This window comes from Elgaria multicarinata, chromosome 3 (genome assembly GCF_023053635.1).
Source record: "Elgaria multicarinata webbii isolate HBS135686 ecotype San Diego chromosome 3, rElgMul1.1.pri, whole genome shotgun sequence".
NCBI lineage: Eukaryota > Metazoa > Chordata > Lepidosauria > Squamata > Anguidae > Elgaria > Elgaria multicarinata.
In genome coordinates, this window is record NC_086173.1 from 151584192 (window position 1) to 151607211 (window position 23020).

The 23020-nt window shown below is 44.8% G+C and overlaps 1 protein-coding gene across 1 annotated transcript in view; it reads left to right on the forward strand.

Annotated features, from left to right (window-relative positions):
* Window positions 1–23000, forward strand: part of LOC134396912 (von Willebrand factor A domain-containing protein 7-like) — a 36800-nt gene extending 13800 nt beyond the window's left edge. The window contains exons 8-18 of the mRNA XM_063123518.1: window positions 1163–1301; window positions 1636–1772; window positions 2982–3269; window positions 4464–4682; window positions 7195–7367; window positions 9684–9798; window positions 11423–11627; window positions 12841–12922; window positions 14161–14384; window positions 16885–16989; window positions 22836–23000. Coding sequence (XP_062979588.1) covers window positions 1163–1301; window positions 1636–1772; window positions 2982–3269; window positions 4464–4682; window positions 7195–7367; window positions 9684–9798; window positions 11423–11627; window positions 12841–12922; window positions 14161–14384; window positions 16885–16989; window positions 22836–22839 — 1691 coding nt within the window. The 3' untranslated portion in view covers window positions 22840–23000. The remainder of the gene's footprint in view (window positions 1–1162; window positions 1302–1635; window positions 1773–2981; window positions 3270–4463; window positions 4683–7194; window positions 7368–9683; window positions 9799–11422; window positions 11628–12840; window positions 12923–14160; window positions 14385–16884; window positions 16990–22835) is intronic.
* The last annotated feature ends 20 nt before the right edge of the window (window positions 23001–23020 follow it).

Sequence of the window (23020 nt, forward strand, 5' to 3'; positions counted from 1 at the left end):
TTAGTTGGTTGGGAGTGGGGAGTGTCAGTTAGGATTGTCAGTGGTGTGGCGAGTGAAAGGAGATAAGGAGAGACTTAAGATTACTGTTTTTTATTAAAACTTGTAGATTAAGCAGGTTAACTTGAATTTGAAGTAACTAAGATCTGTTAAACAAAAATAAACTATTTTGTTTTATTACCTCAAACCACAAGGGAATTTACATGTCGTACTGAAGGCGCTCGCGTGCGCCTCCAGTGCGCCCTCAAAACGATGGTGTGTAAACGGAGAAAGAAGAGACGGCGGAGGAGGAGGAGGAGGCTGGGGAACCGGCCGCATCCTTGCCGCCGCCGCCTCCCCACCGGCCTCCTGCTGCCGGGTTAAGAGCCACCCAGGTCAGAGAGCTCGGCGGAAGCGGAAGCCGAGCTCTCCGACCCGGGTGGCTCTTACCCCGGCAGCAGGAGGCCAGCGGGGAGGCAGCGGTGGCAAGGACGCGGCCGGTTCCCCAGCCGCCTCTTCCTCCATCTCTTCTTTCTCCGTCTACACCATCGTTTTGAGGGCGCACTGGAGGCGCACGCGAGCGCCTTCAGTACGACGTGTAGATTCCCTCCCAGTGTCTGCTTGGCTTTATCACCTGCTCTACAGTTACTGTTGTAAACACCTTATATATAACCTTCAGCTTATTACATACACAGTAAAACCTTTTCAGATTGTAGCCTTTACCCTCTCATATGAGGGAAAGGTTGTGTTTTACTCTACCCTCAGGTTGTTCAAGTGGTGGCACTTGGCTTGAGGAGGGTTTGTGTGCGACAAGCAGGGCTGGGCAGAGGGGGGGCAGTGGGGGCAGTTGGCATGGGCCTACTTTTTTGAGGGGGCCTACTCCAAGTCCCCCTGGTAGATGCAAAGATGTCTTATATACATCTTGAATAAAAGTGCTTGCCATTACCTTTTTTATAAATCGTTCTAGTTCATGTGTATTTAGAACTGATTAAAAAATACTTAATGAGCAGTTTGAAATAGCGCCTACATTTCCCATCTGGCCCGGGCCTACTACCAGCTTTCCCGGCCCTGGTGACAAGGCCTGGTGTGCGAGGCCTGTGTCGTGACATTATGTCTGCGTATGCAGCTTTCGGTTGTATGTTCATGTCTTCACGGCTCAGCCCCCTACTCATATATCTCCCTGCAGTTGTTGGCCCAGTGCAAAAGACTCGTAACGTGGATGAGATTGAGTCCTATATCTCTAACCTCAGAGCGACTGGTGGAGGTGACTGTCCGGAGATGTCATTATCCGGCCTGAAGTTGGCTCTGCAAGAGAGCTTGCCAAGGTAATGACTTAACCCTTTCTGCCCTGACGTCCCGATATGCCTCCCATGACCTTTTCTCCTCCTGTCCTACCATGTGGCGTTAATGACCCAAAAGTCAGCCGCTCTCTTAAATCTCTCTGCCAAATCTCCCACCATTGGCATGATTCTCTGCCCACTGCCAAGTTTTAGACTTTATGTTCCTTGGGGCAGGGACCTTCCACTCCCCACCTTTTTCTCTTCACGCTGTAAAGCGCTATGTACATTGATGCTGTATGGATAGCAATGAATTCTACTGAGCTGTGTCACATCCAGTGTCACTCCAACCATCACCCTAACCCCTTTCTGCCTTCTCCAGATCCAAGATCTTCACCTTTACTGATGCTGGAGCTAAAGATGCATCGATGAAGGATGAAGTCAAACTCCTGATTGATTCCTCTGGGTCTGAGGTGAACAGCATCCTCACAGGATATTGTGACAGCCGGAAACGCAGAAGTATGTAACTACTGGCAGCGAAGCTGACCTTGATCAAAAGAACATGAGGCAGAAAATGAGATGAGCGATGGGTTGATTCTTATGCAATGCAGGGAGAAACAGTAGCTGCTGAAAACAACCTCCCTTCAGCCTGTCATCAGCCTTGTAAAAAAGTCTTATTTAAACAGGGCTCCACATTTCTTGAAAAAATAATGGAGTCTAATGAAGGGATTTTTAGATCTTTGTACCTGTTTAAAAAGGGGGGCTTTCACATGCAAAATTATGTAAATATGACATAATTATCTTAGACCAGTCCATTCATATGCAAAATTATACAAATTTGACATTGTTTTAACAGGTCTTTTCTGTTCTCAGTGACAGACAGAGGCGCTAACGCATGGATAGCACCAGCTCCTCTTTTGCATACCACCCAGAGAACTTTGGCTATTGTGTGGTATAGAAACATAATAAATAGATAAAATAAAAATAAAAACGGATCTAAGAAGAGTCCATTTAGTTTAGCAAAGATATGGGTGAAACTTGTTCAGGTTCTGAGTTTTCCACTGCTACGCTTGTTCTGTCCCCATTCCATGCAAGCTTTTTACCCCCCTCACACAGAAATTCAAACTTATTTTGGGGTGCATATTGTAAATGTATGGATTTTTTAATTTTGTATGCATGCATCCATTGACTAAAACATGTTTGTTTATTGCATTTTTATACCGCCCAATAGCCGAATCTTTGTGTGCATTTTGGGGAATATTTGCATTTTTCTTTATGGATTTCTGAAATGTGTGTTGAACACATCTCAAGATCGGAAATGGATATCTGACTGCATTTGGGCCTGCACTCAGTTCCTGGTGGTGTTAAATTGTGCAATCTTGCCTTAAAGTGCAAACCCAGTACAATTCTCACCAATCCTTAAACAGCATCCATTTTTTATTTTTTATTTCATTAGCCAGACAGATGCTCTCAGGAAGCCTATAGAGAGGGCATGATGTCAAATCAGCTGGTCACCCTAGGCGAGCAGAAATTCCAAGCATGTATAATTGAGGAACGTACCACTGTACTTAAGAGCTTGTGAACTGAGTAGGAGAGCAAAGCCACAGAGATTCTGAATAGCTGTTGCTAAAACAGCAAAAAAAAAATTGCCTTTCCTGATGTGAATGCAAGAGTAGAGAGGAACAGGTTTCAAGGGAGAGAGAAAAAATCCCCACTTAATCTTCACAGGTACTTCTAAGGAAGAGCCGGAGGCTTCTGGGAGAAGTTACGCTAACCTCTACGAAGAACTAGCTGCTTATTCCGGTGGCTACTATGCGAGGACTACAAAAAGCCAGCTCAGCCAGATCCTGGGCATAATGGAGCTCTCCCTGAATGCTGCCCCTGTTAGGGTGGCCCTTGCGCGTCTGGATGGGACGCAGTTCCCCTTCCCGGTGGATGAGACCCTCACAGAAATCACTGTCTCAGTCAAGCATCTAAGCTCCTCTGCATTCACCATGACTGTGCTGCAGCCTTCAGGTAGGGGGCGCTGCAATACAGGGTCTCTGTAGATGGGGGGCGGGAATGGCATTTCATTACCGTGGCGCTCTTCCTGGTTCTCTTCCACGTTTGAAATGAGCACAATTACACAGAGAAGAGAGCAGAGGCCACGTGGCCTGTAGATTTCAACGGGACAGTGCTAGGGTGACCATATGAAAAGGAGGACAGGGCTCCTGTATCTTTAACAGTAATGTAGAAAAAGGAATTTCAGCAGGTGTCAATTGAAGAGGGTGAAATTCCCTTTTCATCTAGGGTGACCAACTGTCAGGATTTCCCCGGATTTGTCCTGGTTTTTGTTCTTTCCATGGTGTCAGGAGGGATTTTCTATAATTTTCAATAATGTCCTGGAATGACACACCTTCCTCTTTAAGGCTGCCATTAGCATGGCAGGAGGGAGTGACATGCTTTCTTGAGGCACATCATTCCCCCACCCCGAGCTCCAATTGAGGTCTTAAAGGGGAAAGTGGGTCATTCGTGGACGTTATAGAAAAGGCCCCAATTGGAGTGGATGGTGGTGGTGCAGAATGAAATCCTTTCCCCTCCTCCACTCCAATCGGGTTCTTTAAGGTGGCGGGGGAATAACGTACTTTCTGCAGGACTCAGAAAGCTGCTTCCCCACACACACACTAGGTGTCCTCTTTTTTGGTTTCCCAAATATGGTCACCCTATTTCATCACAACAGTTAAAGCTACACTAGCTATAGGAGAGTGACCAGATACAAAAGAGGGCAGGGCTTCTGCAGCTTTAACTGTTGTGATGAAGAGGGAATTTCACCCACTTCAATTGACACCTGCTGAAATTCCCTTTTCTACATTACTGTTCAAGATACAGGAGCCCTGTCCTCCTTTTCATATGGTCACCCTAGACAGTGCCCTCTAACAGGCATTTTATCGCGCAACGTCAGAAGAGTCGGGTTTGCTGAGGTTTATTTTGTGATGGTAAAACTGGGAGAAGGAGCAGGAGGCTGACGTCGTCGCCAAAAGGAACTGCGAACATCCGTGAGTAGCCGGTAATGAGCGTGTGATAAATCGCTCATTTTCAGAAGATTTCAGAGAGCAGAGTAGTGTGAGCACTGCAGGTAGATAGTGGGAGAGCGCAGCCGGTCTATTTTGCCAGCTCGTCCTCTATTCTCCCTGCAGCTCTGTCTCCCTTTGTGTCCTCCCGTTACGGCAGGGGCCCCCGTGGCTTCCACTCACAGCGTGATCAACACGGACAGCCACAAGATTGTGAAGGTGTCTCCTATCACGGAACGGGGTTCGTGGAGTGTGTCTGTGTCTCCCAGTGGCTCCTATGAGGTGGAAATCGGAGGCAAGAGCTTGCTTGATTTTTCCTACCAGATAATGGAAAATCAGGACGAATACGTTCTTCCTGTCCAGGGACGACCAGTGAGAGGTATGTTTCTGGGGTGCGAAGCAGCCACCTGGAGGGCGGAGCTACATACGATGTGTGCTGCGTAAAAGAAAAGCCCAATTTTATAGGGAAAAAGTACCCACTGGAGTAACAGTGGGTATAAAATTACTATTTGATTACGGCCCCATTCAGACGACATGCTAAACCATGCTGCTTAACCACAAAATGGTTAACAGAATGCATTAACCTTAATTTGTGAACCGCCCAGGGAGCTTCAGCTATTGGGCGTTATAAAAATGCAATCAATCAATCCAATCGATTTACCACGTTATCTGAACGTGGAATGTGGAAATGTGAGCCAGCCTCCCCTCCCCTGGCTCCCTCGAGTTGTATTGGGCTACAAGTCCCATCAACCCCTGCTAGCAGCTGGCCGGAGATAATGGGAGTTGTTGTTCAACACAACTTGAGTGTGCTGGATTGGGGAAGACCGTGCTGGCAGGGGATGATGGATCCTATAATCCAACCCATCTGCAGGACACCGGTTTGGGGAAGGCTGGGTTGCACTGTGACCATTTTGTAACATAATTCCGCAAACGTTGAGAACCTGCCAGTACATATCAGTCGGTTGTGGCATGGCATGAGTTTCCGTTTGTGTTGCGTTTACACCTGTTCACTCATTAAGGGTGCGATCCTACGGTTTGCTCCCTGATGATCATAAGCCCCGATCCTGGAGGCTTATGACCATCCTATGCAGGATGAGAGGAGAGGCGGAGGTGATCTTCACCTTCACATCCTCCCACCCTACATTTTCCACAAGACCAGCTGGAAGGTGTTTCAGAAGGCAACCAGGATGATCAGGGGTCTGGAAACAAAGCCCTATGAAGAGAGACTGAAAGAACTGGGCATGTTTAGCCTGGAGAAGAGAAGATTGAGGGGAGACTCAAATACTTAAAAGGTTGTCACACAGAGGAGGGCCAGGATCTCTTCTCGCTCCTCCCAGAGTGCAAGACACGGAATAATAGACTCAAGTTAAAATAAGCCAGATTCCAGCTGGACATCAGGAAAAACTTCCTGACTGTTAGAGCAGTACGACAATGGAAGCAGTTACCTAGGGAGGTTGTGGCCTCTCCCACACTAGAGGCCTTCAAGAGGCAGCTGGACAAGCATCTGTCAGGGATGCTTTAGGGTGGATTCCTGCATTGAGCAGGGGGTCAGACTCGATGGCCTTGTAGGCCCCTTCCAACTCTGCTATTCTATGATTCTATGAAGGGGAGAGGGAGGAGGCTGGAGAAGTCTCCAGATAGCTCCCCAGTTTTCTCCCCTCGCAGTCCACCAGAAGGACCCCTTTCCCCCTCTCGATGTCATTTTTCTGACCTCGGAGGCCAGCCAGCACAATTCTTCCACACCATCTGCAGGGGGTTGGAGTGCCGATTCCCCCCTCAGAGCTGTGAATCCGAAGTATCCCATTGGCCCTTCAGACACTGTCTAGGGGCCATAGGATTGCCCCCTCTGTTTGTTCCATCCCATTTCCACATTCATCAGTGATTATCTATCTAATGCATAAGTGCAAAAGCTAGTAAATAACTAAGGCATAATCTACACCAAGCAGAATATTGCACCATAAAAGCAGTGTATAAGAGGCAGGAGCCACACTACTGCTCTATAGCGGTATTGAAGTGCACTGACAACTGTTGGGGCCCATGGACACATACCTTATACCTCTTTCATGCCGCTATATCCTGCTTGGTGTGGCTCCTGCCTTTTATATATTGCTTTCATTCTGCTTTCATAGTTCAGTATCCTGCTTGGTGTAGATTAGGCCTAACTTCAGTTCGCACATTGGCCTAGGGCCTAATCTACACCAAGCAGGATATTCCACTATGAAAGCGGTATGAAAGGGGGATATAAAAGGCAGGAGCCACACTACTGCTTTATAGCGGTATTGAAGTGTACTGACAACTGTTGGGGCCCATGGACACAAACCAAATACAGCTTTCATAGTGCAATATCCTGCTTGGTGTAGATCTGGCCCAGGAGGTGCAGTTCCTGCTGGAATTCACAAGAGATTCAATTCTTGAAGCATCCCTGCTTTCCTGTGGGACTCTTTTCTATCACCTGCTACCTGGGAGATTTCTAACTTAAGGTGTCCAAAAGGTTGGATCGGGGACCTTCTGCAATCATCGCAGGTCCTCTACCACTGAACTGTGGCCCATTTCCTCTCCTCCAGTTTACGAACCACTCTGAGTCTGATCGCCTGGATGAAGGTGGTATTTTTACTCGCCACAGGTGACCAGAGGCAAGTGGCTCTTCTTACGCCTTTGCTCTGCTGCTCATGAAACTACAGCAGAGGTAACGGAATGACTAAACATAATATATAGAAAAACATGCTCATTTCCAGACTCTTAAAAACACTCCAAAGAAGCTTGAAATGGACCCATACGTCCCAGAAGGGAAAGCCCAGGAGCTCAGGAGCATTGGGAGGATGTTGATAAAGGGAGAATGCAGGCCAGGGAATTCCAGGCGTGCCCGGCTAACTTTGGTCCATCTTTGCCAGGCTCAAACTACACCGTCTCCATGAAGCTGATGGGGGATGCTGGCGGTGTTCAGCTCCAGCGCTTGGTCTCCATTTCTGAACTAGGGACCCCCATAGACTCCATCGCTCTGAACCAAATCTTTGATGCCCTCGGCAACCTCTTGGCCATTGCTCCTGTTTACTTGTATGCCCCGGTACGTGCCAATTCCTGCATTCACTTGCCATAGCAGGGATGCAGAACCTCTTTCAACCGAAGGGCCAAATTCCATTTCAGAGAAGCTCTTGGGGGCCGCATTCCGCTAGCGGGGTGGAGCTAAAGGCAAAAAGGGTGTGGCCAAAACTACCAGCATATTATCAAGTGCTTACTGCCAATAACTAAGCCTCAGGAGAGGCGTTGCAACCTTTTAGAAAGGGGTGGGGGGGGACCTGTATAAAAACCAGGAAACTATCCCATGATTGGTGTTTGGGAGGAAGTGGGTGGGGCCAGAGGAAGGGGCGGGGCTAGCTGGGAAACCCCAGAGGACCAGATTTGGCCCCTGAGTCTGAGGTTCTGCATTCCTGCACTATAGAATGGTGTCGGGTGCAGCTTACCAGTATCTGTGGATGGGGCAAAACCTTTTCCTTTATCTCTACGGGCGTTTGGTCTTTGCCTTCAGAGGATGGGCACAAACTTCTGCCTGTGTCCAAGGAGCCATGATCCACGTCTCAGCAAGACCAGAGTCGTCGTTCCATGTCCAGCTGAATAGAGCGCATTCGCTTATGTCTGGAGGAAAAGGAGTTGCACTCTGGTTTTGTGTGGTTTTCATATGCGATATTTAATGTTCATGATGTAAATGGAAAATATTTTTAATTATTACATTTTAATGTAGCTGTAGTTGTTGTTGATAATAATGACGTCATCATTAACAGTGTGGTGTAGTTGCTAAAGTGTTGGACTGGGAGTCGGGAGATCCAGGTTCTAGTCACCACTCAGCCACGGAAAACCACTGGGTGACTCTGGGCCAGTCACAGACTCTCAGCCCAACCTACCTCACAGGGTCGTTGTGAGGATAAAATGGAAAGGAGGACAGGGTTTCTGTATCTTTAACAGTTGCATTGAAAAGAGAACTTCAGCAGGTGTCATTGAAATGCATGCAGAACCTGGTGAAATCCCCTCTTCACCACAACAGTTAAAGCTGCAGGAGCCCTGGCCTCTTTTGTATCTGGTCACTCTAGCATAGCTCTTGCAGCTTTAACTGTTGTGGTGAAGACGGAATTTCACCAGGTGCTGCATGCCTACAAATGACAGCTGCTGAAATGCCCTGATCTATACAACTACGAAAGATACAGGAGCCCTGTCCTCCTTTTCACATGGTCACTCTACCTTATGCAGAATCTGATTAGGGGTCCATCTTGCTCATCGATATCTACACCAGGGGTGGTTAATTTGTGTCCTCCAGATGTTGTTGGAATCCCTATGCAGCAGGGTCTTGCTATTTACTGTTTTACTCTGTACAGCACCATGTACATTGATGGTGCTATATAAATAATAATAATAATAATAATAATAATAATAATAATAATAATAATAATAATCAGCCCCAGCTAGCATAACCAATTAGTAGGAATGATAGGAATTGGGCTACAACAACTAGAGGGTCACAATTTCCCTTCCTGGCCTTATTATTATTATTATTATTATTATTATTATTATTATTATTATTATTTCTTACCCGCTTCTCCATTCTGATCGAGGCGGGGAACAACAATAAACGATAAAATACATAATACTCAATTAAAACATAATATACATTGTTAAAAACATCCTAAAAAACATCCTGAAACATTTTAAAAACATCTTAAAATTCCACTGGATAGGCCTGCAAATAATAATAATAATTTATTATTGTGGCAGAAGCTCTCCAGGGTTTTAGACCAGAGTCATTTTCCAGTGCTACCTGGAAATAAACAACTTGGGACCAGGATACCTGGGAGAGCACCTTCTCCCTTATCAACCTGCCCGGTCGCTGAGGTCATTGGCGGGCCTGCTTCTGGTGGTTCCACATGGACACCAAGAGAAGAGCCTTCAGTGTGGTGGCCCCCTTCTTTTTGGAAATCCCTGCCCCTGGAGGTCAGGCAGTGCCAAAACTAGGCTGCTTCCGGTGATTCCTGAAAACAACTCTTATTTCGAGAAGTGTTCCTCAACTCAACTGACTGGCCACTGTTTTTACTGGTCCTCTGTGTTTTAAATTGAACAATTTTAATTGGCCTTTTTTTTTTAGTCTTCTTTCTTTTTACTGTTTATACCTATGTGTATTGCTCTGTGGTGTATAAATATTGTAAATAAATAAATGAATGGGTGCGGATTGAACCTGGGACCTTCTGCATTGAAAGCGCATGTTCTACAACTGAGCTGCCCCCTTCCAGGGAGCTTGGTGGGATTCTTTCCCATTCGTCTCCTGTGCACATCAAAACGCACGGGGATTGTGCCAAATATCTCCAGTAATTATTCCATCTCCTTTGCCTTCTAGGTAACCCTGCTGAAGGTGGAAGGTCTGTCTCCGGGCCATCTGCCGTTCGCACGAGTCAACTCCGACCGCATCAGCACAGAATCTGTGCGGGTCGTGCCCTTGCCAGACCAAAACAGTGAGTCTGTGGTGAGGCGGAACAATATGCCAATAATAACCTTCCTTCCACTCACTTCACACTGTAGTTCCCACCCTAGGAGAGTCGTGGACATCTCCCAGGGCTGACTGAGGACATTTTCATGGCTGACATGGAGAAGATGGTACCCGCCCCGCCCCCATTTCTATTCCAACAGGGATTGCAGTTAAATCTTACTTCAACCCTGGCAGTGGGATAGCATCAAATGCAGCTCCATCCTCGAAGTTTCCAGAAGTTTCAGGAGGAAAAGGCTGCTGCCACCACTCCCAAGTATCTGCTGCCTGAAGCACTTCTCTCACTCTGTCAAATAATAGTAGGGCCAGCCCTGATATCACCAGTGCAGCTGCCCTGTTCCATCACACCTCCCATCTCCTCCAGTAAGAGCTGTTAATCATAAGAACAGCCTGTCTGTCCTACAATTAAACCAGGAATTCTGGGGCACTTCAGCAAAACATACCTGGTGAATCTCATGAATCATTCACAGGTGTATCTATGAAACCACCCATCTAGGGCGGAGGCAGGAGGAAGGTAGATTGAGAGCTGCTGGTAGATCTCTGGGTGATTTGCAGCAGATCAGCAAGGGGTTTTGACTCCAGATGGATGCGATAGGTGGTCAAACAATTGTGGCAACAAAACTGTGGAAATCCAGAAAGTTTGGGAGGAAGCAGGAACCGATGTGTGTGCTCGAGAGGATTTGTGTGCGAGCTCCAATTCTGACCCTGAAAATAAATTCTTGGGCTGAGCATTGCTCAGTGGCACCTTGTTCTGCAATTTTATGCCCCCCTCCCTGATTCCCTACTTTGTACCTGGCTCTAGCTGGTGGACCTCGGGGTTGTAGTGAGAAAGCAAAGTGGATTCTGGCTGCTCGCCCCTGCTTTAGATTTGCTTAACACCTGGAAGGTTTCTGACTGGTCTGCCCAGTATGGCGTGACCATATGAAAAGGCGGACAGGGCTCCTGTATCTTTGTGATGAAGAGGGAATTTCACCAGCTGCTGCATGCATACAAATGACATTTCTGAAATTCCCTTTTCTATACAACTGTTAAAGATACAGTAGCCCTGTCCTCCTTTTCATGGGGTCACACTAGTCTTGTAGCACCATTAAGACTGACACCTTTATTTTGGCATAAGCTTTTGTGGCTACTGCTCGCAACATTCGATGCATGAAGTGTTCAGAGTCCATGAAAGTTTATGCCAAAATAAATGCGTTAGACTTTAAGGTGCTGCAAGACTCTGTTGTTTTTGCTGTACGGGGCAATTTCCTCTGATAATTGGGGAAATTAGGCTTTGAAGGGGAATTTGAAGGACAAGAGAAGGTGGCAGTACCTTAAAGAGAAAGATCTAGATCAGCCTTCCTCAACCTGGGGCACTCCAGATGTGTTGGACTGCATCTCCCAGAATGCCCCAGCCAGCTGGGGCATTCTGGGAGTTGTAGTCCAACACATCTGGAGCGCCCCAGGTTGAGGAAGGCTGATCTAGAGGATGTACTTGGATAACATCCAAAACTCACCTGCAACTGCAGGATATCAGCCAGGGACTTCCCTGCTAGATATATGTCAACAACTGTCTGCCTTGTGAGCAGCGTCTTGACCTCTTTTCCCCACAGGCACCTTGTCACCTGGAGGGACTTTGAAGATCTCTGTCCTAGTGTTGAATGACGGGCCAGATGCTTCATTCACTTTTAAAGTCTGGGATAATCTGGGTTTCCTGAGTAGCTTCACGCCAAAGACAATGTTCATAAATTCAGGAAGGAACATCACCCTCACTGCAACCTTTGTGGCAACTGTAAAGAATGACAGTTTTGCCTCCAGGTGAGGAGATGGCAGCATACCCAAAGGGTAGAACTCGTGGGTGGTCTGGGGCAGGGGTGGGAGCCTGAAGTGGGAGAGTGGGGTGTGTAGGGTGGCCGTTTATGCATTGCCAAAAGAGGATGGACGCCATCAGCAAAATAAAAGAGGACAGAAGAGGATACAGATTTGCGTAGAGTGTGCTCATGCAAATATATACGTATAGATGCAATGTATACATAAGGACTACAATTTAGATGGAAATACATCTCACCAAAGTGTGGAAGACAGTGTCCAGGTGACCTGTGTGATATGCCTGCCCAGGTACTGCCAAGTGTGGATGGATAATAATTATTATTATTATTATTATTATTATTATTATTATTATTATTATTATTATTTATTACCCACCTCTCCACTTGGATCGAGGCAGGGAACAACAGTGAATATAAAACACATAAAAACGGATTAAAAACATAGTATAAAATGATTAAAACATCCTTAAAACATCCTAAAAACATTCTAAAATTCCACTGGATAGGCCTGCCGGAACAGATCAGACTTCATTGCTTTTTTAAATGCTAAAAGTTGATGAATCTCCTCCGGCAGGACATTCCACAGTCTGGGAGCAGCAGAAGAGAAGGTCCTCTGGGTAATACCTGTCAGCCTAACTTTGACTGACTGAAGTTGATTCTTCCCAGAGGACCGGAATGTGGGGGGCGGATACGGGAGCCCCCTGCTGCTGCCCCTTCTTTGGGTTCTTTACTCTTTTAACCAAATTTGGGATTGGACAAACTTTGATTGGTGGATTAGGACAACATCTCAGTCGGACGTGGTAATTATCAGGCTGGATTGCTGAGGGGAGCAACCTGGGTGGCCTGGTGGGCACCCCTGTTAAAATACACTTCCCTGCCCTCTGGAGACACACCTTTCTGAGTGCTCTCTCTGAGTTTAAGACAGCTGCAAACACTAGTCTCTTCCGGCAGGCCTATCCAGATGAATTTTAAACCTAAGAATTTTAAGATGCTGTGGTTGTTATTTTAATATGGTATTGGTTTTATATGCTCTTTTAATTAATTTTATGTATTATATTTTATTTAGTGTTGTTCCCTGCCTCGATCCAGAGGGAGAGGCGGGGAATAAATAAATAAATATATTATTATTATTATTATTATTATTATTATTATTATTATTATTATTATTATTTGCTCATGATCCTCACCGGATGTCCTTCCAGTGTTGCAACTTTCACAGCTAAAAGCTCAGCAGCCCAGAACTACCTGAAACTGCCCATCACCGTCATCCCAGAGACCGCCCTGGTGAGTAATCTCTCATGCGCTGGGATCGTTCATACTTGCTGCTAACAACTTATCTTCAATGAAGAATTTTGTACTGCTTCCCAGTTTAGGAAATGTAATAGCTTTGTGACCCGTTTCTTTTATTTAAAAATAAATGTATGTGCATGTTTTGAAAAAAAATCAATTCCAAGCCAAATGTAGGGTACTACAAGGTGACCCTATGGAAAGGAGGACAAAGGCTTCTGTATCTTTAACGGTGGCATTGAAAAGGGAATTTCAGCAGGTGTTGTTTTTTATGCATGCAGCACCTGGTGAAATTCCCTCTTCATCACACCAATTAAAGCTGCAGGCATCCTGCCCTCTTTTGTATCTGGTCACACTAGGCAGGGCTCTATTGGCCATTGCGGAGCTGGGTCCAACATGTCTAGATTGTAAGCCTATGCGGCAGGGTCTTGCTATTTACTGTGTATAATCTGTACAGCACCATGTACATTGATGGTGCTATATAAATAAATAAATAAATAAATAAATAAATAAATTAATAATAATAATAATAATAATAATAATAATAATAATGGAGGGCACTAGATTGGCAGGGGCTGCCCTATGGAGTTCTATTTCCCCCCTCATACTATTAAAGAAGAACATAAGAAGAGCCCTGCTGGTTCAGACCAGGGGTCCATCTAGTACAACACACTTTTCACACAATGGCCAACCAGCTGTTGACCAGGGACCCAAAAGCAGGACACGGTTCAACAGCACCCTCCCACCCATGTTCCCCAGCAACTGGTGTATACAGGCTTACTGCCTCTGTTACTGGAGGTAGCACATAGCCATCAGGGCTAGTAGCCATTGATAGCCTTCTCCTCCAGGAATTCATCCAACCCCCTTTTAAAGCCATCCAAATTGGTGGCCGTCACTACATGTTGTGGTAGCTGTGTAACGATGCGCTGTGTAAACCAGCTATTTCCAGTGGGAGCCCGGGACATCTTATCTATGCTGGCAGATTGCAAGTTGAATTTACTGGCACATATGTCTATAACAGCCTTCCTCAACCTGGGGCGCTCCAGATGTGTTGGACTGCATCTCCCAGAATGGCATTATGGGAGTTGTAGTCCAACACATCTGGAGCGCCCCAGGTTGAGGAAGGCTGGTCTATAAGCTCCCTTCCATTGGGCTTTTATACCTACGCATTCATTGTGATATGGACTGATGGCTATTCATGGGTATTACTAACCAACCTGTGGTCCACCCAACAGGAAACAGACGAGATCCCACCAGTTCACAAGCTTCTTGACCTTTTCATGCCATGCATAGGCAAGAACCAGAACCAACCGGTCTGCTCTCAGCACACTTGGCGCATGAGGTTTTCCGCTACAGATGCTCACAGCGCCGTCACTGTCCGAATCAACGAAAATCCCTCTGGTCTGTCTTGCAGCCCACGAGGGGCAGCTGGCAACAAGGACGTCATCTGTCACTATCAGTATGTACACAGCCACAGTTTCTAGAATTCTGACTTGTTTGGAAAAAGGACCACTGAGGCACAGGAGGGTTAAAAATGGAAGGGGGAATTATTTGATTCCCATGTAAGGCCTTCATCACACCTACCCATTTCCCTCAAATTATCCCGTAGAGTATGAAAGCTGTAGTTGTTGTAAGCCCCATCACACCACCTGTGTAAGGAGAGGGGGTGGGAGAGGAAGGAAACTTCGCGCCCGCTAGATGATCTCTTTACGGGGAGGGTGGGGGTGACAAGGCAGAGACGCTCCCTCAGGGCCCCTCTGCTTTTTCTGTGTGCGTTTTTACTCAAGAGTAAGCACACGCTCACACACACCCCACACACACTAGCAAACGCAACTTGAAAAGAGCTTAGTATTTCTGTGCCTGGCAAGGGATAGAGGATCGAGCTGTTAGCCTCTTTACTCAAAAGTAAGCGCCTTCCTGAGTGCCAGAACGCTTACTTTTCAGTATGGAGGGCTCCACACGGCACTCGCTTGTCATCCTCCTGCGCCCCCAGTGGCCACTTGGAAAACAACAAAAGATTCGCTCTTAAAGGGGTACTGAAATACGACACTTCTTTTGGCTAAGAAGCACAATTAAAGCAGGACGCCTGGGAGTGATTCACAGTCAAAGCAGATTATAAGCTGGAAAACTTCGGAGTCCTCTGCACGCAGTTCGCAGTGATTGCACAGTATAACGCTGGTGTGATGAAGCTCTAAAACTCCATGGGTTGAAATTCATTCAGTCCACATTTTAATGCAATTTAATTTAACTAATTTCACACTTTCAATCCACTATGCGAACTGAAACTCAGTTATCCTCCGAAGTTCGCACTTCTTTGGATCTTAAAGTGGAGTTCTCCGCTAAAAAAAAAAAAATGCATACATCAATGTATATATTAGAGAAAATAACAAAAGACGAATTATATTTGAAAAAGGGGTTGCAAAAATGTGCACTATTAGGCGGAAATGCGTACAAAAATACATGAATGCGGTGGAATGTACACAAAAATGCTTATGAATTTTCATATGAGATTTTGTTCTCTTTTTTTCTTTTTAAGCGTTCTCTAACCCTGTGCTCCCACCTTGGCATCAAGATTACCCGACAGCACCCTATAGCACCCCATAGCTAGACGGGGCTTTATCCCGGGGCAATCCCCAAGATCGTCCCTGTGCGTTCACATGATGCACAGGGGATCCAGGGATCAAGGAGGGATGATCCCTCCCTTGCCCCAGGATATGGCCCTACAGTTTAGGCCCGCTTTATCCATGGTCTCAGGCTGATCCCGAGACCACAGAACATGTCGGCAGGCGTCACAATTTGTCCTGGCTCCTTGTAGTTACTCGCAAGGAGCTGGGACCCGCGCATGGGGGGTGGGTGGGTGGGACCCGGGGAAATTTAAAAAATAAAAAACACCTTTTGCGCCCAAGCGCCCGTGCGCTCCTTCCTCTTTTAAAAAACAGCAACAAAATGGCGGGCGTGACGTCCTCTCCCTCTGAGGTTGTCGCATGCCGTGTGTAAACAGAGGGGGAGATCTCGCGATAAAAATATCGCGAGATCTTCACCCCACTGTCGCGCTAGGCCCATAGGTCTAGCTGAGGCCTAAGTACATTTATGACATTTAACTAATGTTAATAATAATTGCCCCTTGCTGAAACTGAGGCAGGATCTACGCTACTGCTTTATAACGGTATTGAAGTGCGCTGACAACTGTTGGGGCCCATGACGCGTACCATATACCGCTTTCGTACCACTTCCAAAGTATTATAACCTGCTTGGTGTAGATCTGGCCTGAGTATCCTGTGTGTATTTGATTGATTGGTGGGGGTGTGAGAGGGGGATTCCTCAGTGACTGTTCCAGGCTCTGGAACTCCCTGCCAAGGGAAGCTAGGCAGACTCCCTCTCTGTCGTCCTTCCGCTGGCAGGCAAAATATTTATATTCATGTAAGCTGGTTTGTTGCTGAAGGGAAGTTTAACTGCTCGGGTTCTGTTTATTTTGTTTTATTGCTGCCTTTTAAATTGATTTGCTTTTTATTTTTTTAAGTCAAGATTCTGTTTTAATCTGCATTTTGCTCTTGTAGGCCTGCTCAAGCGCCTTTTTTTTTCCCGCAGAAAAGTGGGATATAATCTTTTTTTATTTATTACATTTATATACCGCTCCATAGCCGAAGCTCTCTGGGCAGTTTACAAAAGTTGAAAACCGTAAACATTAAAAAGTATACAAAATTTAAAAACCATCAGAAACATAAAGACAACAACAGTATCCCTTTAAAAACAACAGTTCTGGGGTCCGTTAAAAAAAACAAACTTAGTGTTGTTAAATGCTGTTAAATGCCTTTTAAAATAATTAAATGCTTCCTGAATCCTGCACCCCACATCTTAGAGAATTCCTCTATCCCAGGTTCATCTACCTCTGCTTCTTTGCAGCACTCATCAGAATTTATCGCACTCTGTTCAGCCCTCTTGCTTGTACCCCTTTGTAGGTCAAAGTGCTGCTCTCCTTATGCAGAGGTCCTGATCAGTGATGAGAATGGGAACACGGACTCCTTCACAATAGATTACAGGCGAACCAGTTCCGTTACAGACTAGTAAGTTACAACACATCTGAACACAGCAAGCTATCTTACTTTTTTTGTTTATTTATTTACTATTAATATTTTACCCTGCTTTTAAGCCAAAATCACTCCCACAGTGGCTTATACAGATCAGTAGTAAGTCAGTCCCTGTCCCCAGGCTTATAATCCAAAAGACATAACACACAAGGAAGAAGGGATGGGGAGGGAGGAGGAAAAAAATCAAGCTCAGGCACTAGTTCTTAAATTACAGTTCTTATAGTAACCAGCTGGGGTGATCAGCGTTCAGGTAGCCTGATGGAATGGCTGCGGTTTGGTGAAAGAAGTGCCAAAGGCAGCTGCTCTTATATAGACTCAAGACTATTGGCCTATCCAGCTTAGAATTTGTTGGGTTATTGTGCCAGAACTTTTCTCCCTCTGGAACTCTGTTTGTGCTCAGAAAACAAACACACATCACGCAGGTCTTACACAGCAGAGCTGGTTTATTTCCTTCAGGCTTCTGTGCAGTTCAATTCAGATCAGTTCAGATCAGCACACTGAGGCATACACAGAGAGCAGTGATCATAGAGTAGTGATCAGTTCCATTTTACACAAGTGAGAAACTATATACACATCTTACACAATTGTTATCTACATTACATACAGCTGTGATGAGGCTAACTTAGAATCTTGGCAAGGTTCCCAGAACAGCCTCTATCTCAAGGTAATTGCCCACAGATAGTCTTTCTCTATTTAACCCTGAAATAGCCATACACACACAATTTTAATGACTAAGCAAGTATTTCTTTTCATATACTTAACAGTCCTCCTCTTGCGCATGTTGTTTAAATTGTGTTACAATCTGAGACCCAGCTTTAAAAGCATCTCTTTGTGTTTTACCATTGATACTGGTTTTGTGAATAAATCAGCCAACATTATTTCAGATGGACAATATTCAAACTTAATCCAGCCCTTCTGAATTATATCTTTCACATGAGAATAACGAACATCCACATGTTTAGTTCTTGGCTTACACTTTTCAGATGTAGCCATACTAATACATGCCTGATTATCCTCAAATATGGTTACTGGTGTCTCAATTTCCAACCTTAGATCAGCAAATAATTGTTTATACCACTCAATCTCATTACAAGCCAGAGATAAGCTGATATATTCTGCTTCTGCACTAGAGGTTGCTACACAATTTTGTTTTCTTGTAACGTTCCACCTGTCCTTTCTCATTTTGTTTTACTTTGAATACCCATTTACAGGTAATGGCTTTACGACCTTCAGGTAAAGGTACTAGCTCCCACGTTTCATTTTTTTCCATTGCTCTGATTTCCTCTGACATTGCTTCATGCCAGCCCTGAGCTTCTGTAGGTTCCATTTCCTGAATTTCCTCAAATGAAGTAGGTTCATAGGCTATTAGTAAAGCTCTATGAGAAACCTGTTTGCTTTGGTATTCATCTGAGTAACGAATTGGAGCTTTGCGTTCCCTTTCTGATCGTCTTGGCATAGTTACAGGCATAGTTTCCTCCTCTACAGTTTCTTCCCCCTCCCTCTCTTGCTGAGATTGTTCAGGAATTTCTTCTGTTTCTACAGCTTTCTGTTCTACAGGCAAACTTACATACTGTTTTGTTTCCTGCATTTGTTCATGAAAAACTACATCTCTGCTCACAATTACACTTTTGTGATATGGAGACCACAAACGATAGCCTTTTGTTTGTGTATCATATCCCAACAGTTTACATTCCAAACCTCTTTGAGCTAGCTTTCCTGGTCTGTTTTCTTTCTGAATATGAGCAAAACATTTACTCCCAAAAACCCTTATATGTGACACTCTAGGTTTTCTTTTGTAAAACATTTCATATGGAGTTTTTTCATGTACAGAGTGGTAAAGCCTGTTTAACAAATAATTTGAGGTGGACAAAGCTTCTGCCCAGAACAGGTTAGACAATCCTGACTCTTTCAATAGAGCTCTTAACATGTTCTGCAAGGTTCTGTTTTTCCTTTCTGCAACTCCATTTTGAAATGGTGAATATGGAGCAGTAAGGTCATGTTGTATACCTTCATCACTGAGGAATTTTTTAAATTGGTTGCTAAGAAATTCACCTCCCCGGTCCGTTCTTAGATTAGCTATAGGTTCTTTAAATCTATTTTTACTCCACTTAACAAAGGCTTTAAACTTTCCAAAAGTTTCACTCTTCTGTTTTAACACATACACAAATCCAAATCTACTGTAATCATCAACAATAGACAAGAAAAATCTGTTTCCTCCTTGACTTGTCTCAAAAGGACCTGCAAGATCTGCATGAATTAATTCAAAAATTCTTTTTGTTGTTCTCTCACTATGTTTTGGAATGTTTGACTTATGACACTTGGTTTCACTGCATACATTACATTCTACATAGTTAGAACATGGTTTGATTTTCACTCCTTCACACAATTCTGGAATCTTAGAAATTGTTTTATAGTTGGCGTGACCAAACCTTTTATGAGTTAAATGGATACACTCTTGGTGTGGTTTGCAATTGGCTATTGTTTTTGTTGTGACTTTGCTGGCTACAACTTCATTTTCTGTACAAGTATTAATTACATACAAAGATTCTTTCATTATTCCCTGCACACACACCTTGTTTCCCTGTTTTATAGTACAATTTTCTTCAGTAAAACAAACCTCATACCCCATTTCTGTTAACTGAAACACACTTAGAAGGTTTGTTTCTAATTCTGGTACATATAAAACACTTTGTAGTTCAACTCCCAGACAATCAAAATATACATTACCCACACCACAAATCTGGATTTTTGTTCCATTTGCAAGGGTAACACACTTTTGCTCTGAAGTAGAAGTTTCCAAGGTTACAAATGAAAGTTTGTCTTTTGCCATACTTATTGAAGCCCCAGAGTCCAAAAACCAAGGATTCATTGTTTCTTTGACTCTTGCTAGAAGACACTTCTTTGTTGATTCAGCTTCATTCATGTTGTTTTCTTCTCTCCACTTTGCTGTTGACTGCTTTTTCTTCTTGTTGTTGCAATCCCGCCTTAAGTGTCCTGTGGAACCACAGTTAAAGCATTTCCTTGCCTTTAATGCAGCCACCACGTCAGAAGATTTATGGCTTTGTTTGAAATTCAGCCACAGGATGTTTAAGGCTCTGTTGTTTTGAAGCTTGTCTTCTTTCATAGGTTTCCAGTAGTTTTCCAGCTACATACTCGAGGGTTAAATTTTTCTCCTCTTGACTTTCCATCATGGTGACAACCGCGTCGTACGATGAATCAAGACTTGACAAAATCACATAGACTTGGTGTATAGTTGTAAACTCCATCCCTCGTGCCCTGAGTTGATTGAAGATTTCTCTCATGCTTTTCAAATGGTTTGACATAGACTCCCCTGGTTTCAGCTTCATTCCATACAGCTTCCGGGTTAGAATTACTTTACTGCCCGCTGTTTCTCTTTGATATACAGCTTGTAGTGCATTCCAGCACTCTTTTGATGTATTCAAAAACTGAATGAAGGAAATTTGAGAGTCTTCCACAGCTAATGCAATAACTGCCATTGCTTTTGCATCGTCCTTAAACCATTTAGCATTCTGTGGATCTGCTCTATCTGGTGGATCCTCTGTGACTACATACCACAGTTCAGCCTGAATCAGATACATTTGCATTTTGTAAGACCATAATGCATAGTTAGAGTCATTCAGCTTTTCTAACAATTGATGCAAACCAGACATATTAGCTCCTGCCATTTCCTCTGCTTTAGGAATTGGTATCTCACCGTCCTCCTGCTCAGAGTCCTCCTCAGAGTCAGCCGACTGAGATTCTTCCTCACTTTGCAGCACTGGCTTAAGCTTGATGTCTTCCTTCATCAACAGTTTTCTGTTTTAGCAGACTCCTGGTTCTGATACTGCACCGTTCCCACCAAGTTCTGGTTCTTCTGCCTGGGTTAGGCTGGCGTAGACTTGCCTAGATTGGACTGGGCTAGACTGGGCCCATAACCTTTTGTTGGGTTATTGTTCCAGAACTTTTCTCCCTCTGGAACTCTGTTTGTGCTCAGAAAACAAACACACATCACGCAGGTCTTACACAGCAGAGCTGGTTTATTTCCTTCAGGCTTCTGTGCAGTTCAATTCAGATCAGTTCAGATCAGCACACTGAGGCATACACAGAGAGCAGTGATCATAGAGTAGTGATCAGTTCCATTTTACACAAGTGAGAAACTATATACACATCTTACACAATTGTTATCTACATTACATACAGCTGTGATGAGGCTAACTTAGAATCTTGGCAAGGTTCCCAGAACAGCCTCTATCTCAAGGTAATTGCCCACAGATAGTCTTTCTCTATTTAACCCTGAAATAGCCATACACACACAATTTTAATGACTAAGCAAGTATTTCTTTTCATATACTTAACAGAATTGGCCTATCCAGTCTGATTCAGTGGCTCTCCAAAGTTTTGGGTCACAGGTCTTTCCCATTACTCGCTATCTAATTGAGATCCTTTAACAAGAGATGAAGGGTAATGAATCTGGGATCTTCTAAATGCAGAACATCTCATCTCGATAATAGATTAGGTCACCATGAACCAAGGCTCTTTGGTCCTCAAGGAAGGCAGCTGGACCTAATGGGATAGAGAAGAGAGTACTGTTCACTAGGGTTGCTTCCACAGTAGTTCTTTTTCTGGAATTGGTACCATTTGTACACTTCTCTGTTACTGGCCACAGTATTACTGAATCAGCCCTTTAACTAATCAACATTTGTTTCCTTTATGATTCTATTTTCCTCTTTGCAGACACAGGAATAGCTCCTTCATTTAAAAAAAGCCAAACCTAGTACAATTGTGTAATTTCAATAACTTTTTTTTTAAAAAAAAAAAATGAAACGGCAATTGTTACACTTAGGAGGAGTGGGAGCTTTGCTAAACAGTAGTTACTTCTGAATAAAAACTATATTAAAAACTGCCCCATGAGATAGGCTTTGTGGGGTTGTTATGGGGGAACACAGCACTATATGAATCGCCACGTGGAACCAGTTTTCATTGTACTTCCAGCTGAATGCAGAACAGCAGTGTGTCAGTACAACAAAATGGTGCTAGTGTGGAAGGAACGCCGAATACCCAGAGATCTCTGGAAGGCAAATAAAGTCAAGTGAGAAGCAGGGGGACTGGGAGTCAGCAGGGTTGCCACCCCTTTTTTCTTTGACCAGTTGCGGGAGAGGCAGCAGTTCAATAGTTTTGCCATTCTGCTTCTCTGCGCCAGAGTTCAAGCTCCACCTGCTGAACGTGTGCCTTATATATAGCTACTAAAGCTGTAGAGAGGAATGTGGCACTTGTACACCTGGGGGCTGTCTACAGTACACGCGGGGAAAGACCCGCAGTGGCTGTGGATCTGCGCCCTGTCGGTTAGATGACGCAGGCACAGGTTCGCGGCCACTGCGGGGCTTCCCCGTGATGCTGCGACTTGGAAAAGTTGGGGATTTACCCCGAGTTTTTCAAAGGGAGTGATGTCAACACAGCACTTCCGCCGTGTAACATCACTCCGCAGCCAATCCAGGGACCAACCCAGGGGCAGAGGTGATCAGCGATTGGTTGCCTTCCACCAGGAAGAGGGCAGGAGCAGCTCTGGGACCCGGATGGGTGCCCAGAAACCCCACGCTCCCTCCTCCTCAGTGTCGGGATTACCTGACACCGCCCCGGGAGAAGGAAAGTGCCATGAAGACAGCCTCCGCCCTTCAAGTTCTTAGCTTTTCTGGGGGAAGAGAGGAGTCTAGTGGATTGGAGCTTGGGGATGGGGGAGGGCACTGACAAATAGCTTATGCTTTTCATCCTGAATTTCTTTCTCTCTCTCTCTCTCTCTCTCTCTCTCAACTCTCTCCTGACAGCTGACCAGCATCACATGGATATCCATAGAAATGGAAGTTCTTGAATCTTATTCCTTGGTGCCATTTGTGCCGAGCAGAAGATATTATCCAGAGCCTAAGCTGCCAGGCAGTAGTAACCTGGCCACACCTGTCATCTTCATGATACACAAAGCCAAATAAAACAAACTTCAGAAAGCAATTGTGCC